The sequence below is a fragment of the Cotesia glomerata genome, linkage group LG3 (assembly GCF_020080835.1).
Source record: "Cotesia glomerata isolate CgM1 linkage group LG3, MPM_Cglom_v2.3, whole genome shotgun sequence".
NCBI classification, from domain to species: Eukaryota; Metazoa; Arthropoda; class Insecta; order Hymenoptera; family Braconidae; genus Cotesia; species Cotesia glomerata.
Genome location: NC_058160.1, coordinates 11729874 through 11746330, shown reverse-complemented (window position 1 = coordinate 11746330; position 16457 = coordinate 11729874). Strand labels below are relative to the sequence as shown.

General features: G+C 34.3%; 3 protein-coding genes across 3 annotated transcripts; 2 read left to right on the top strand and 1 right to left on the bottom strand.

Annotated features, from left to right (window-relative positions):
- Positions 1-287: 287 nt before the first annotated feature.
- LOC123262282 lies at positions 288-4557 on the top strand. Its single transcript, XM_044724471.1, has one exon. It carries the CDS (start codon positions 530-532, stop codon positions 1814-1816), a length of 1287 nt encoding a protein of 428 aa, XP_044580406.1. The 5' UTR covers positions 288-529; the 3' UTR covers positions 1817-4557.
- A 4310-nt stretch (positions 4558-8867) lies between these two features.
- Positions 8868-10157, bottom strand: LOC123262283. Its single transcript, XM_044724472.1, has 2 exons — positions 10030-10157; positions 8868-9960 (listed from the first exon to the last, which is right to left on the bottom strand). The coding sequence occupies exons 1-2, from the start codon at positions 10037-10039 to the stop codon at positions 8873-8875; spliced, it is 1098 nt and encodes a 365-aa protein (XP_044580407.1). The 5' UTR covers positions 10040-10157; the 3' UTR covers positions 8868-8872.
- Positions 10158-15181: 5024 nt separating this feature from the next.
- Positions 15182-15915, top strand: LOC123261330. The gene is made up of 2 exons (XM_044722919.1): positions 15182-15192; positions 15293-15915. Exon 2 carries the CDS (start codon positions 15346-15348, stop codon positions 15913-15915), a length of 570 nt encoding a protein of 189 aa, XP_044578854.1. The 5' UTR covers positions 15182-15192; positions 15293-15345.
- Positions 15916-16457: the final 542 nt, after the last annotated feature.

Below are 16457 nucleotides of genomic sequence, written 5' to 3'. Positions count from 1 at the left end.
TCGTAGTTCCTCCGTCCACTTAAAGAAAGTCCTTAAAGCGCCAGGGTCGTCATCGTTCATCGGGTCCGGCATGCTCCTCCCACCTGATGAATGGTCCTCATCCGAAAAGGACCGGTTGTGGGGAGCACTTCTGAGATTACGCCTTGTTGTAACTCAGTATTTCAATGCAGTGGGTAGTTGGCCCACTGCATCGGCTACGTCGTTATTATTATTATTATTATTATTATTATTATTATTATTATTATTATTATTATTATTATTATTATTATTATTATTATTGTGTGAGAATGTGATTTTACAGTGCTCTTGAATTTTCAGTTAGTGAATTGGTTATAGTACATTAAAAAACTTAATTCTAATATCATTGTGTTCGTTATGTGAAGAGGTCTATTTTGACATAATAATTAAGTTAATGGATGAAATAGTTCTTTTATTATTGTTTTAATAAAGTGGATTCAATTTAGCGAGGTTAGAGTGTTGCGGTTTTGTAGGTGTAGGTGCTGGAATACCAGCACCAACCTAAACAGGAATGTCATTCCATCAGACATGTCATTTGTGTAAACAGAATACGGTAAAAAACGCATTTATTCGTTCTGGTTGTAATAATGTCTTTCATAAGAGCTGTAGAGGAAAGAAACATAGGTGTTTAAACATAATGAATGATCTTGTCCAATGTGTCGGTCATGATCTGAATAAATTCATGGATACAAAAAGTACAAAATCAAGTGATAGTTTAAGACAAACAAAAAGAAAAAGAACAGAAGAAGCAGATAATGATTTTGATGATAAAATGGATTTATTGCTGGATAGATTTGATAGCATGAAAGCTGATAATGATTTATTAAAAAGTGAGATTAAACTGTTAGTAAAAAGTGAGATTAAACAGTCAGTAAAAAAAGAGTTGGAAGATTTTAAAAAAGAAATTGCTGTTATAGTAACCAATTCAGTGCGTAAGGAACTAATGAAAATGAACCGAAGTACTGTGAATGTAACAACACCAAGTGTCACCTATAGTTCAAGGCTTCACTCGTACATAGGAAAAGTACAGCAATCACAATTAGAAAACATTATAGTAGAGCCGAAAGAAAAGCAGGATACGGCAGTAACTGTACAGAAGCTCAAGAAAAGTGTAGATGTTGGTAAATTTGGTTTGGGAATTGACAGAATAGGAAAGACAAGAAGTGGAAAAGTAATTATCGGTTGTAAACAAAAACAAGATTCATGTAAACTAGTAGAAGAATTAAAAAAAAGTATAGGTCAGGATTATAATATAAAAATGAAAGATAAGAAAATGCCAAAAATAAAAATAATTGACATTGAGGAGGACATTATTTCTGAAAAAACTGATGAGGAAATAATAAAAATGATACAACGGCAAAATGACATACCCCTGGATGAAAACAGTAAAATGGATATAAAAAAGAAAGGAATTGGAAAGAAAAGAGATGGATTAATTATTATGGAAGTTGATCCTAAATTACATAAGTATTTAGTGGAAATAAACAGAATAAAACTAGGTTGGAATAAATGCAGAGTCTTAGATTGTGTGAGTGTATTAAGGTGTTATAAGTGCTGGGGTTATTATCATTTTGCGAAAGATTGTAGAAACGGAATTAAGTGTAGAAGGTGTGCGGGTGACCATAAAGAAGAGGAATGTGACAGTACGGAGAAGAAGTGTGTTAACTGTCAAAAAATGAAAGACGTTTATAAAGTAGATGACATTGAAGTAAATCACTGGGCAAATGACGTTAATTGTGAATATTATAGAAGAACTAGAAATAAAGCACAGAAAAATATCAAATATTTTTCTGAATAGCAACAAAAAAGAAGTAGAAATCGCTCAATGAGTAGTCAAATGTTTGTGATAAATATTCAGGGCTTATTACGACATTTAGATGAGTTAAAAATGTTTATAGTAAACAAGAGACCTGAAATAGTATGTATAACTGAATCGCATTTGACAGCTGATGTGAGTGAACATGAATATGTTATTGGTAATTATACTAATGTGAAAATGTTTTCGAATAATAAAAGAACAGGAGGTGTAATGATATATGTGAGAAAGGACATCAATTATGAAATAATAAATAATGTGGTTGATCATGCTAATGTAGAAGTAAATATGTGGATGTGTAGTATCAAACTTAAAGGTCTATTGGAGAATATAATTATAAGCAATGTATATCATTCTCCTAACCAAAGCAATAGTATGTTTATAGAAAGATTAATAGAAGAATATGAAAACTTAGATCAAAAGGGACAAGTTATTTTAGTTGGTGACTTTAATATAGACGTAGGAAAGGAATCTCAGTATTCAAGAAAGCTAATTAAAGAAATGAAAAGTGTTGGTCTGAATCAATGGGTTAGTGAATATACTCGCGTGACATCTAATTCTAAAACTATAATAGATTTAGTATTTTCTCACGAGAATATATGTACGGAAGTTTTAGAAGTGCCAAAGATTTCGGATCATTTTATTGTGAAAGCGTCATTACCAATAGTTAAGAATAAGAAAAAAAACAATAATAATGATAGTTGTATTAAATTTAAAAGAGACTATAGTAGATTTAATAATGCTAGCTTAAGTAAAAATATCTGTAATTACTATAAGAATTTATGTACTGAGAATTTGGAATATGAGTGTGGAAGTGTGGATTTAAAAGTAGGATTTCTAACAGAGGTTATTCTTAATAGTATTAACACAGTGGCTCCAATTAAAAAAATTATAGTAAAAAACAAATGGGAAAATTGTAAGTGGTTCAAATGTCATATTAAAAAGTTAATAAATAGTAGGGATAATTCTTATAAAGAATTTAAAAGTAGAAATTCTGTCGCAGAATGGGAAAAGTATAAAAAATTAAGAAATTTAGTTGTGATTGAAATAAGAAAAGCCAAAAAGGAGTATTACGAAAAATTGGTTGACGGTCATAAAAACAATTCTAAAATTTTATGGAAAAAGATGAAAGATACAATAGGTAATAAAAATCAAGTAGAAATAAAACTGAAAATCGTCTTTAGTAATGAAACAATCGGGAATAATTCGATTATTGCTGAAAGATTCAATCATTTTTTTTTGCAAAGCGTTGAAGACATTGTTAATAATATTGATAAGAGTAATCGAGATGATAGTAACTTTAGGTATGATGGATTGATGACAAAATTTGATAATTTAGTAGAGGTTGATGAAACAGAGTTAGACAAAATAATTAAGAAGTTAGATAAAAACAAAGGTAAAGGGAATGTAATATCTTATGATATAATTAAGAAAATATGGGATGTTGATAAGGTAGTTATTCGAAAGCTTATAAATTGTAGTTTAGTCAGCTAAAATTCCAAAAGAATGGAAAAACTCATTAGTCTATCCAATACCTAAAGTGAAGGGTACTAATAAAGCTGAATAATACAGACCGGTAAATACTCTGCCAGAGTTAGAAAAAATTCTAGAACAAGTAGTGAAAAATAGATTAATTAAGCACCTGGATAAAAACAAAATATTAAAAGAAGAACAGTCTGGTTTTAGATTACATCATTCAAGTGAGACGACTTTGCAAAAGACAATGTGTGAATGGAGAGAGGAGATAGACAAAGGCAATATAATAGGGGTAGTTTTTGTTGATCTTAAAAGAGCTTTTGAGACCATAGACAGACAAGTATTAATTAAAAGGTTAGAAATGTATGGTGTAAGTGTTAATGCACTGGAATGGTTTAAATGCTATTTGAATGAGAGAACGCAACAAGTAAAATTTGGAGAGTCAATATCTAGTAAAAAATCTGTCAACCATGGTGTTCCGCAAGGATCTATTTTGGGTCCTTTGCTCTTTATTATATATATAAACACAATTGTAGATATTGTATATAATTATGGTTGTAAGTGTAAATTGTTTGCGGATGATAAAATGATATATTTTAGTGCAAAAGATACAAAAGTTATCGAATCAGTATTGAATAAAGTATTAATAAATTTAGGAATATGGTTAAATAATAACTTGCTCAAACCAAATGTTAAAAAGACTGTTTGTATGTTAATTCGAGATAGAAAAAAAAAAAGAATATTGGGAACATAGAATTGAGGTTGGATGGAGAAAAAATTAGGCAATGTACAGAAACTAAATATTTGGGCATAGTAATAGATGAATTTTTAAGTTTTACGAATCATACTTTTTATATTGTTGAAAAAATTAATACCAAGATAAATTTACTATACAGGCTAAGTGGTTTTATTAGTGATTATACTAAAGTAATAATATATAAATCAATTATTGCGCCTCATTTTGACTATTGCTCGACTTTGTTAATAAACATTAATGATGAATGCATAAATAGGTTACAGAAGTGTCAAAACCAAGCCATGAGAATTATATTAAGAGTGAATAGATATACGCCTATAGAATGTATGTTAGAAACGCTATGTTTTTTGTCAGTTAAAGACAGACTTAAGTTTAATGTATGTGTTTTTATATATAAAATGTTAAATAATATCTTGCCTGACTATATGAATAGAATTATTGTAAAAAGTAAACATAGGTATGGTACAAGGAACAAAAACAAACTATTAGTGAAAAAATCTAGAACAAAAGGGGCAGAAAAGACAATCAATGCGTGTGGTTTTTCAATATTTGATAAACTTAATACAAATACTAAAGAAGCGACTAATATAAAAGTTTTCAAAAAGTTTTTGAGGCAAAAAATAAAAGACGAAAAATTATAATGAATAACGGTAAAATTGTTTATATCGTGTAAATAAAAGATCGTAGATCTTTTATTTTTTTTATTATGTATTTTGTAGCCAAAGGCTAAATAAATATTATTATTATTATTATTATTATTATTATTATTATTATTTTATTAAATGCTCAGGGGGGTTGTCCCCGAAGTCCGACTCTCCGAGGGCCCAGCCTAAGCTCCATCCATTACTGCTGGACCACTCCGCACAACAAGGCGGTTAGCGGCCACAGCAGGCCAAAGTCATTTCCCTAAGTAGACGGAGGGAACCTAATATTACAGCCTTCTGCATCCTGACAGCCAAGAACTCAGATTTTGACGTGCAAGCTGGAACTTTGGCAAGTGAGGATACAAAAGACTGTTTCATCCCTCCAAGGACGCCAACGATTAGGACGACTAGTTTGACACGGTAACCTGGGTAAAGTTTGCCAATTTCAAATAGGAGATCCTGATATATTTTTCTTTTGTGCTCTTCTTTGGCTGAGATGTTGTGTTCAGCCGGGGCCGAGAACTCAATGACATAAATGTCACGAGTGGCCTTGTCGAAGAGCACAATATCGGGTTTGTTGTGATCGATCCGCCGGGTTGTTGCAAATGGCATGTTCCAGTAAATTTTGCAACTGTCATTCTCAACAACCTGGGGAATATCTCCTGGTAGATAAGGCAGCACTGGTGTCATATCAATACCGTAGTAATGACGAAGATAGTAGTACAGTACTCTCAGGGCAGCGTTGTGACGCTGGATATATGCACCTCTCGCCAGCACAGGACATGCCGACAAAAGGTGTATGAGCGTCTCCGGGTGTTGTTTACACATCCTACATGACGTGTCCAGAAGCTGCACCTGGAGCACCTTGCTACGGTATTCTAGAGTGTTAATGACACCATCTTGGCAGGCAAATATGAACCCTTCAGTCTCGGACATCAGGCCAGCTGACTTTAAGAAGGAAAAGGTCAGCTGGGTGGACAAGCCATGATCACGCACGTGTTTGAAGTACACGCTGTGCATGGACTTGTCCATCAGTTCGCCTAGGAGTTGTTTTTCCTCGGCGTTCCTGATGACGCTCTTAAATTCATCCTTTCGGAGTTCCATAAGTGCGTTTATCTCTCCAAGACCAAGGGTTCTTGCTGCATATATAGCTGCCTTATACAAGAACGACCCCTTATGCGCATTTTCATGTTTATGTACGATTTGCATGAGGAAGTCATCCTCGTCTGCAGTGAAATTGACAACCTCGAATGTTAAGCCCAGGACCAAACGATCATGCAGCCGCTCCAAACTCTGCAGACCTCTCCCACCGATGGACCGGGAGAGGTATAATCTGGCGACTGATGAATTGGGGTGCATGCTCCGATTCATATTGATAACCTTACGGGTTTTGATGTCGAGATCTCGTAAATCCTTTCGGGCCCATTTCAGGACACCGAAAGAGTATAGTAAGACTGGGACAGCGAGCATGTTAGTGGCGGAGACTTTATTTTTGCCGGAAAGTTCGGAGGACCAAATTTTCCGGAGTCTCCTAACATACTCACTACGGAGAGTTGCTCGGACTTCAGAGATCGCATGCATGCGGTGCTCTTCCATTCCTAGGTATCTATACAACTCTCCGGCGCCTAATTGTCTTAAGATGCTCCTATCTACTAACTCGACATCATCACCCGTATCAGAGCACTTACCCCTCGCCAGATGTATGACCGCACACTTGTCCAACCCAAAAGACATTCCGACATCTCATGTGTACTCTGCTACGATGTTCAGGGCTGCCTGTAGATGATCTTCATTAGCTTTATATAGCTTCAGATCATCCATGTAAAGCAGATGGGTGATCGAGTATTTTCGATCACCCGGAGGCCCCACAGAGTACCCATGGGTTTTACGGAGAGCAACAGATATAGGCAGCAGTGAGATGCAAAACAGCAGAGGGCTCAAGGAATCGCCTTGGAAGACCCCTCGTTTGTACTCTACAACTCCGGTTACGTGCAATGCGTTTCCATTTCCTATATGGAAACGCGTTCGTCAGAGCTGCATTATACGCTGAATGCATTCCACCGTTTCGGGATTGACCCCCAAGCACTTGAGGAGGTATAAAATCAACTCATGAGGAGTTGAGTCAAATGCCTTGCGATAGTCAATCCAGGCCATTGACAGGTTGCGTTGATAGTAGATCGCATCTTGTATGACACATCGATCAACTATCAGGTTCTCTTTGCAACCTGACAGGCCTCTTTTGTTGCCACGCTGTTCATATATCTGTTGCCATATAGGTCCTATCTCCTGCAAGATACGGTTATTCAAAATTTTTGTAAAAATTTTATAAACCGCATTCAGGCAGGTGATAGGCCTGTAATTCTTTGGGTCAGACAAGTCACCTTTTTTGGGTATCAGTACGGTTCGCCCTTCTACGAGCCAGTCTGGAATCGGTTCGTCAGCTCTAATGTAGGATGTAAATATACGGGCCAAATGGAGGTGGGTAGAAGTAAACTTCTTCCACCAGAAGACATTAATGCCATCTGGTCCCGGGGCAGCCCAATTTCTGCTGCCATCTAGAGCTAAACGAACTTCATTTACACTGACTGCATTTACACTGAATTATTATTATTATTATTATTATTATTATTATTATTATTATTATTCTTATTATTATTATTATTTATCACAGTTTACTTTTTTCCGTGTAAAAAAAATGAATATTGTTACTAACAAATAATAATTTAACGAAATTTTTAAACTTTAGTTTTTCACATTCAAAGTTAAAGTAAAAACTTTGAAAATTTTATTTAGATCATAAAGTTGAAAAATTTCAAGTCCAAAAATGGGCTTAGTTAATGTTTTCAACTGTAAACTGACGAAATTCTATGTTCCATGAAATCGTAAAATTAACTTACATATGTTCTTAGTAGTTTGAAGTACTGCAAAAAAGGTGTTCAAAGTGATCTTAGGTTTTGGAGGTTGAAAAGATTATTCTAAAACACTAATTTTGGCCTCTATACCCTATTTCGAGATTATTAAGGGTCAAAATAGTATTTCACATTCAGCGGTAGGCACATCATCAAAAGAAAGTAGGCTTTCGAGGCTCGAATTAGTGTTTTAATTTTGACTCGGATAATTCCGCGTCAAACGGTCGTGGTCTTATGCCGCTCGGTCCAGTAGTTTTAATGTAAATCGGGAACAAAAAAGAAGTGTCTTATATATACATAGATATGCATCCACCCGGGCTTCCGCCCGCGTGTGGGTAGACGGAACTAAATTCTCAAAAAAGAAACGTAATACAAATGATTTCCTTTTATGCCGATAAAAAAAAACAAATAAATTGAAGAAAAATGTCCGTCTTTTGTTTTCATAAGTGGGAAAAAATGTTTATTAAAGTTAATTAGAAATAAAATGTTGAAGGATCGATTAAATTCGAAAAATAAGTAGCTTACAACCATCTACAATTCATTCCGCATCGAATAGCTCCAGTCCCATATTGATACGTTCAGTAGTTTTGGCGTGGTTGACGGTCTACGAAAAACCATTTTCATTATATATATATATGGGGTATTCCATGCCAAATCGACCACTTTTGACCCCGACCCTTTTCGATTTGGCCGAAAGTTTTCCATCCTTTTCTACCCTATAAAAAACGGTTCTCAGAATTTTTTTGAATTTTTTTACCTAACTCCAAAACAGTTATGAATTTTTCAAAAAAATGGATTTTTTATTTTCAAATAGCCATAACTTTTCAAAACTAAACATTTAGGTACCTTTTTTTTAAAATTTTTGTTTTTAGATGTACTTTCCGATAAAAAATATTAAAAAATTTTTGTAAGTCAATACATATGGAATTTTTCAGTTTTTTGACAAAAATCAATGATTTTTCGAAGTTCGACATTTTTTTTTTTAAATTTTTTTTTCTAAAATAAACTTTAATCAATTCCACAGTTATCCCTGTAGAACCCAGATTGGGCCGATTTCTCTTTCTATTTTTTTTATTCAATTGAAAAAAAATTGTTAAATTTTCAAAAATGGAAAAAAAATTTTTTTTCATAAATTTTATTTATATAATAAGATAAATACAATTCAACAATTTTACGGCATTACATTCACAATTTAGAGGCTTCATCGATGACTGTAATTAGTAAGATCAATAATTGATGCAGCTAAAATTAATTACTTTTCTCTCTGTCGTTTAAATATTTTACAAATTCTGTGTTCATTCGAATTCGAAAAGTTTTTAACTAGTAAACAACCATTTTTGTCCGGAATTATACAATGTAGTTGTTGAGTTCCTGTAATCGGTTTCGTTTTCAAAAATCGATCATTTAAATCATTTACTGCTGTGTCATAATCTTCTTCTGGGGAAAACTTCACTATAATATTCGGCAAGTTATCCGGTGCAGAAGCCCATTCAAAAAGTTCTTCTGGTGTCGTTATTTGTTTGTCTACCGCGAGTTGGAGACTTGCTCTCGCTGCAAGTCGTTTGAGAATACCACCGATTCCATCACACGGACCTTTCCCATGGGCAGTCGCAAAAAAATGCAATTCAGCAGGAATATCAAAATCATCTTCGTGGTAATATAAATTTACAAAGTTTTTAAAGTTTTTAAATTGTTGAGGAGCTCCATCAGAAAAATAATAAATCTTGTTACAACGTTCAGGAAGACTTTTCACGTAATCAGTTATTATTTCGATGAAAACATGAACAGCAACGGCATCATGTTTGTTAGAATCTGAGATAATTACTAAACTTTTGTGTTCAAGTTTGTTATTTACTTTATAATAAATAACGACTGGAAAAACTGTTGCCTGATTATTATTCCAGTGAAAACCAGCTGCCGCATTTTGTACTACGAAGGCATAATTTTCTGCAAAATCACAAATAATAACGTATTCGTTTGGTTTCAATGTTTCTTTCAATGTCTTCAAGAATTGGGCTTGCTCCTTAGCAATGAACGAATGAGGTAGAAGAATTTCTAACTCACTACAAAATTTTTCCACAAATTCTTCTGTAGGCTCAATAATAGTTTCTAAACTACTTCTCGGTTTTGATATCCAATATTTATATGTAATATTCTCGATTTCCCGGTCCTCAAAACATTTTAATAAAATTTTACTCAACTCATCGACCCCAGGACAGTTTTTACATCCACCTAAATAACACTGAAAAGATGGATTTTCACATATAATCATGCTCAAGTAATCGCTGTAGTGTTTAATGGGCTTTTCTGTGTTCCTTGTCAAAGAATAAATATTTGCACCTAAAATAACAGTAATTTAGTAAACTTAAAATTCACGCATTTATGATTATTAATTAATTTGATAATTACCAAGCATCATTAACTTCACGTTTTGATGAATCGTACACACGCAGATGGTGTGTGTTCCACTTGCCCCTGCTAACACACAATGTTTTGGTCGCAAAGAAGCGAATTTTGAAAATCCAATTCTCTCAGCAGGATTTGTTTCACAGAAACATTGGTATAATTCTTTTAAGTTAGACAGGATAAGTCTTTTTTGGACGTGTATCCGATTACCATCATCACTTCGAATTGATACAAAGTCTTTCATATCGGGCATTTGAGCACTATACTCATCATCGTTGTAAAAATTTTCAACTTTTAATTTTACCTGATCAGTAATTGTCCTCCCTATACAAAAATGTTGAGTAATTCAGTTTTCAAGTGTATTTAAAACATCGATTTTACGCTACCCATACCTAATTTCGATTCAGGTGTAGAAAGTAAACCCGTTTCTTCAACCAAATTTTTTGCTACTCTTGACAAATGTCTTGATGTATTCATAGTTTCACAAATACGTCTCTCACTCCATTTTACAGGTAATAATATTAAAATTTGTATTTTCAAAGACTTATCAGTTTCTTTATCGTTGAATTTATCATACAACATTTTAATTAGAGAGCGAAAATTTTCACCATCGTCATCAATCGATTCTTCATCTGAAGAAGAAAGCAAAACTTTTTTCAAGCTGTCGGATACCCGATTTATTTTATTGTTCAAAAATTGATTATCATTCAATTTCTTCGATGGAATCGGTGATTGATTTAACAATTCTAATGCATGGTTTATTACGGGTAATTGAGTTGCAGCGCTAACTTGGGATCCTGAGCTTAAATGTTTAGTTTTGAAAAAGTTATGGCTATTTGAAAATAAAAAAGCCATTTTTTTGAAAAATTCATAACTTTTTTGGAGTTAGGTAAAAAAATTCAAAAAAATTCTGAGAACCGTTTTTTATAGGGTAGAAAAGGATGGAAAACTTTCGGCCAAATCGAAAAGGGTCGGGGTCAAAAGTGGTCGATTTGGCATGGAATACCCCATATATCTTATATCTAATATATAAAATTCTCGTGTCACAGTTTTCGTTGCCATACTCCTCCGAAACGGCTTGACCGATTTTGATGAAATTTTTTGTGCTTATCCGGTATCTATGAGAATCGGCTGACATCTATTTTTCATCCCCCTAAATGTTAGGGGTAGTCCACCCCTAAATTTTTTTTTTTATTTTTTAGACAAAATTTTTAATTTCTATTTTGTTATGATACAACTGTAACGGGGTGGTTAGCCCTGCCCAATCGGTCACCCCTTCCTCTTTGAAAAGGGCGCCACTGGGATTTTATACTCGGTGTCCCAGAAACCGGGGAGCATGAGAAGGAAAGATCGGGTCGTGAGAAGTTGAGAAAGGCTGAAAAATTAATACTGAGAAACAATTATTAACAATTTAATTATTTATTCAATGTAAACAATTTAATTCTAACAAAATTCCTTAACAATATTGCCCTTAAAATTAACCTATCAATCACTTAATTGTGAGAACCTCTCACCTACGCAGGCACTTGCCAAAACTTACAACTAAATATCATTAAATTCTTTTAACCATAGATCATTACGCATCTATCTTCTTAATTTCTTAACTCAACATAGACCATTACGCATCTATCTTCTTAATTTCCTAATTCACTTTTAGACCATTACGCATCTATCTTCAATTTCTTAACTCAACATAGACCATTACGCATCTATCTTCAATTTCTTAAACCCTCGTCCAACTGACGGAATAACAAACGACATCATTTACCCAATAAAATTAAATCTCAAAACTTCGCATTTTCCAAAATTACCAAAATTACGCCTAATAATTACTTAACACAAAATTCCGACCTTCGATTTTAATTCATTAAATTCATTAATACATCTTCTTAACTAAATTTATTTCCAACTTACTTAACCAAATTTTCTACTAAAGTTATCAATCAATTTATTCTACTGAACCCACTGATTTATTTCATTTCTTGATCTCCACTAAATAATCTTTAACAAAGTTCACTACATAATTTTCTTAACAAGTTCGGTAATCATTTTCTAAATTCACTAAATTTCTCAATAAATACATTCGTTAAATTAACTAAATTAATTAAATTTAGCCCACTGGCCTAAATCTAATTTAACACAATTTCTTAAATCCAACTCTGAAATTCTAAAACGTCTCAACAAAATTACACCCGTAGAGCATTATAGAATGACCTTCACTAACTTAATTTCAATTCTTAATTCTCTTTAAATAAATTTTAGGCGATATTTCTTAATTAAATTCTGTCTCGAAAATTCTTAACTAAAATTAATTTATCATAGCCAACAGGCCTATAATAAATTACTAATAAATTCTTTACCAATAAATTAACAATTTATCCATTAAATATAAAAGTCCAGCGACAAAACTAACTACTTGACCTTAACAATAGAAACTAAAGTACGAATTCGCTAATGAAAGATGACCGCTCGAGAAATTAAATTTAATTATTTTGGCCTCTTAATTAAATTATTAATTAATTTGGCCTAAAATAACCCAAAATACCTGACAACTGAAACCGGTACTCCAGCGATGAATTCTTTTCCCAGTAGAAAGAAAATGACGGGATCAGCTCCACTGTGCCTGCTGACTTCCAAAGCTCCAGAAACTCGTGTCACCAAATTACACCCAGCTCCCAATCTTATCCTCGATCAATTTATCCTAGAAATTCCAGTAAATGAATATTTCGAATAAGACGAAAATCGTCAGCCAAATGGCCTAACGACAAGTAATTTTTAACAAAAATACCAGACAATAAAATTTAATCGCTTCGTTCCATTCGTGAAGCCTTAAGAAATCAACTACTTACTTGTCTCAGAAAAATATCCCACACTGGAACACAGTTACCCAACGTACTCGCAAAATTTCACCGGAAGAAAGAGAGTCTTGACACAACACCCGGCGTTTTTATAACCTCTTCTCGTGCTCTCCAACTTTCCTATCTTCGCTCCCGCGCTTCATTTTCCGGGGACTGTAGTGAGGACTTTCGATTAGCACGCCCGGTGACAAGTCGAAACTACTTGTGAAAAATCGAAAGGTAAGGGAAAGCCCTGACCTACCGTGCGTTAATTAAGTGGTCGATAATGACCCCGGGAAGTTCGATTTTCCCTGTTACACAACATACAAAAATACATACAATCCTCAATTTTCACCCTTCTACGATCAACCCTTATTTTTTAATAGCCATTTTAGTAATTTAATCATTTTTCCTCTCCGGTCGAAAACTGATCAATCGTCATTTAATTAATCCCCGCCAGATGTCTACAGGTGTCACTTCTGACCCAGTAAACAGCACGGAGTAGGGATGAGAACGAAGCCGGTCTCCTTTCTTTCTCACTCCCTACACATTTGTCGGCCATCATTATTGTTTATGCATCAAGTGTAGTAGTAACATTGACAATTATTATTTTGCTATCTCAGTGTAACTCTCATATTAACTTTTAATCATTCCTATTTTATCAATAATAATTAAATTATCAATTTTGAGTGTATTTTGCACGATTAGTTAATCAAGTGATTTTATAACCTCAAAAGTACTCAACACGTGACACGAGCTTCCAATAACAACGGATTTTGTGTTGTAAGTATACTTTTTTTTATTTATATCGAAAATGTTGTTGATCTTATAAAAATGTAATTTTAATTTAATTTTATTAAAAAAATGTAATTGAACAATTAAGATTTTCATAGTTTCCAAAAAATCAATCATTATGAATCTTTATTTTGAAATGTCAATGGAAATATTGGTTGTATGAAAAAATTATAAGAGACAATGTTTTCATAAAATTTAATTTCTTACTTTTGTTTGAAAAATTTTTCCATAAAACTTATATTTTTGTTATAATTTCATAAATTAAAACTAATCATTTCAAAATTGCGGCAAAAATCCTGGCCCTAGTTATACTTTTAACATTTTTCATCATCAAATAATTTCATTAATTCTATTTATGTATGTTTTGTACAGTGAGCAATGCCAAGAAAACGCAAAGGGGCTGATTTGAGCCGCAGTACAAGTAAAGCTCGAAACTTGTGAAATAGCAGATCCGAAAGAACAGAAGAACAAATCCAGCAACAAAATACTGATGCACGTGTCAGAATGGCGCAATTGCATCAAGAAGAGCCAGAAGATACACGAGCTGAACGCAATGAAGTCAGAAGATTAGAACAACGACAATCACGCCGTTTCACAGTCAATAGACGAAGAACAAATGACCAACAACGACAACAGGTACATCGAGCATTTATATCTGATTCATTCCTGCGTCTAGCATTCCAGTATGAGCCCGATATTGAATATTATGCTCATTCAAAAGTAGTAATTGGTGCTATGGACAAGGAATGTCCGCATTGTCATGCTCTGAAATTCAAAAATGAGCCAGCTGGGATATGTTGCGCGTCAGGAAAAGTGCAACTACCTGAAATTGAAACACCACCTGAACCATTGAACGGCTTACTTATCGGCACGGATTCAGATTCTAACGTGTTCCTGAAGTCAATTCGAAGATTCAATTCATGCTTTCAAATGACATCGTTCGGAGCAACAGAAATAGTTCGAAATACTAATGCAAATGGTCAACAATTCAATTCTACATTCAAAATCAAAGGCCAAGTTTATCATAAAATGGGCTCACTGCTGCCAATGCCAAACGAACCACATAAATTCTTACAAATCTACTTTATGGGCGGCGAGGATTCCGGAAGCGCACTTGCCAATCGCGTGAATGCACGTTGTGATTATAATAACCTTGATTCACTTTATACCAGGCGCATCGTCAGCGAGCTAGATGCTCTTTTGAACGAGCACAACGAGTTGTTGAAAATATTCAAATCACATATGCACCAATTACAAAGCGATAATCACGCTATCGTCATTAATCCTGATAAAACACCAGCTGGAGAGCATATTCGTAGATTTAATGCACCCGTTGTTGATGATGTTGCTGGAATCATGGTTGGCGATTGTACAGCTGCACGAGAAATTGTGATTCGTAGAAAAAATAATAATCTTCAGTTCATTGCTGACACACATCGTTCATATGACGCTCTCCAATATCCGCTAATATTCTGGAAGGGACAAGACGGATATTGCATAAACATAAATAAACATAAACGAGATCCCGTATCAGGTACTTCATTGATTATTAATTTGATCATTAATCATTAACAAAACAATTAAATTATTGAACTTAATAAATTTAAATTAATTTTTATGAACAAATATTACAGGAGCTGAAACAAACAAGAACGTTAGCTCAAAGGATTATTATGCGTACCGATTAATGATTAGACGTGGCCTGGACAACGTCATTTTACGATGTCGTGAGCTTTGTCAACAATTCATGGTCGACATGTACGCGAAGATTGAGAGCGAACGACTACGATACTTACGATATAATCAACAAAAGCTGCGCGCGGAAGAGTACATTCATTTGCGAGACGCTATTAACAACAACGCCGACGTCGCCGAAATTGGTAACCATGTCATTTTACCATCATCGTACGTAGGCAGTCCACGTCATATGCAAGAATATATACAGGATGCTCTGACTTTCGTGCGCGAATATGGACAACCATGTTTATTTATCACGTTCACATGTAATCCAAAATGGCCAGAGATTACATCTTTGCTACTGCCTGGCCAAAATGCAATACATCGCCATGACATTACAGCACGTGTGTTCAGACAAAAGTTGAAGTCTTTAATAAGTTTCATTACTAAATCACATGTATTTGGTCCCACACGTTGCTGGATGTATTCGGTTGAGTGGCAAAAGCGAGGATTACCTCATGCACACATTTTGGTTTGGTTCATCGACAAAATCCGTCCTGAAGAAATCGATAGTATATGATTTATATAGTTATATGATTTTGTAATATCTCGAACGCTATTATGGATACAGGAATCGGCTTTCGTTTGTTTTATAGGGGACACTTGGAGCTATTGAAAAAAAAAGTTTTGAAAAATGCCAAATTTGTCAAATTTTGAACATCGTCGAAATCTGCGTGATAAAGCGTGAAAGCTGCGTGTAGGTTGGCATTTTATCAGTAAGACCAAGGTTGGTCTCCCAATCTTCTCCCACAGCGGGTGGTAAGCGGCGAAGCGTCAAATGAATTATCATCAGGTCCCAGTGTTCAACTGGAACCCCCTGGGCCTTGATGGAATCCAAAGCCTTCTGGTTGGCTAATAGCAAAGCGTCTAATTTAGCGGCTGATCTAGCGGGAACTGATTCACCGACCAACAGGTCTTCAAGATGTGATGAAACGACGTGGCGAGGATTTGAATAGCGGCTCTTCAATGAGTTCCAAGCGGGCTCAAATGACTCGTCAGTAAATGACATATTGCCAATGAGCTAATGTACCTCATCCTCGGTGAAGGTCTTAAGATAATGCA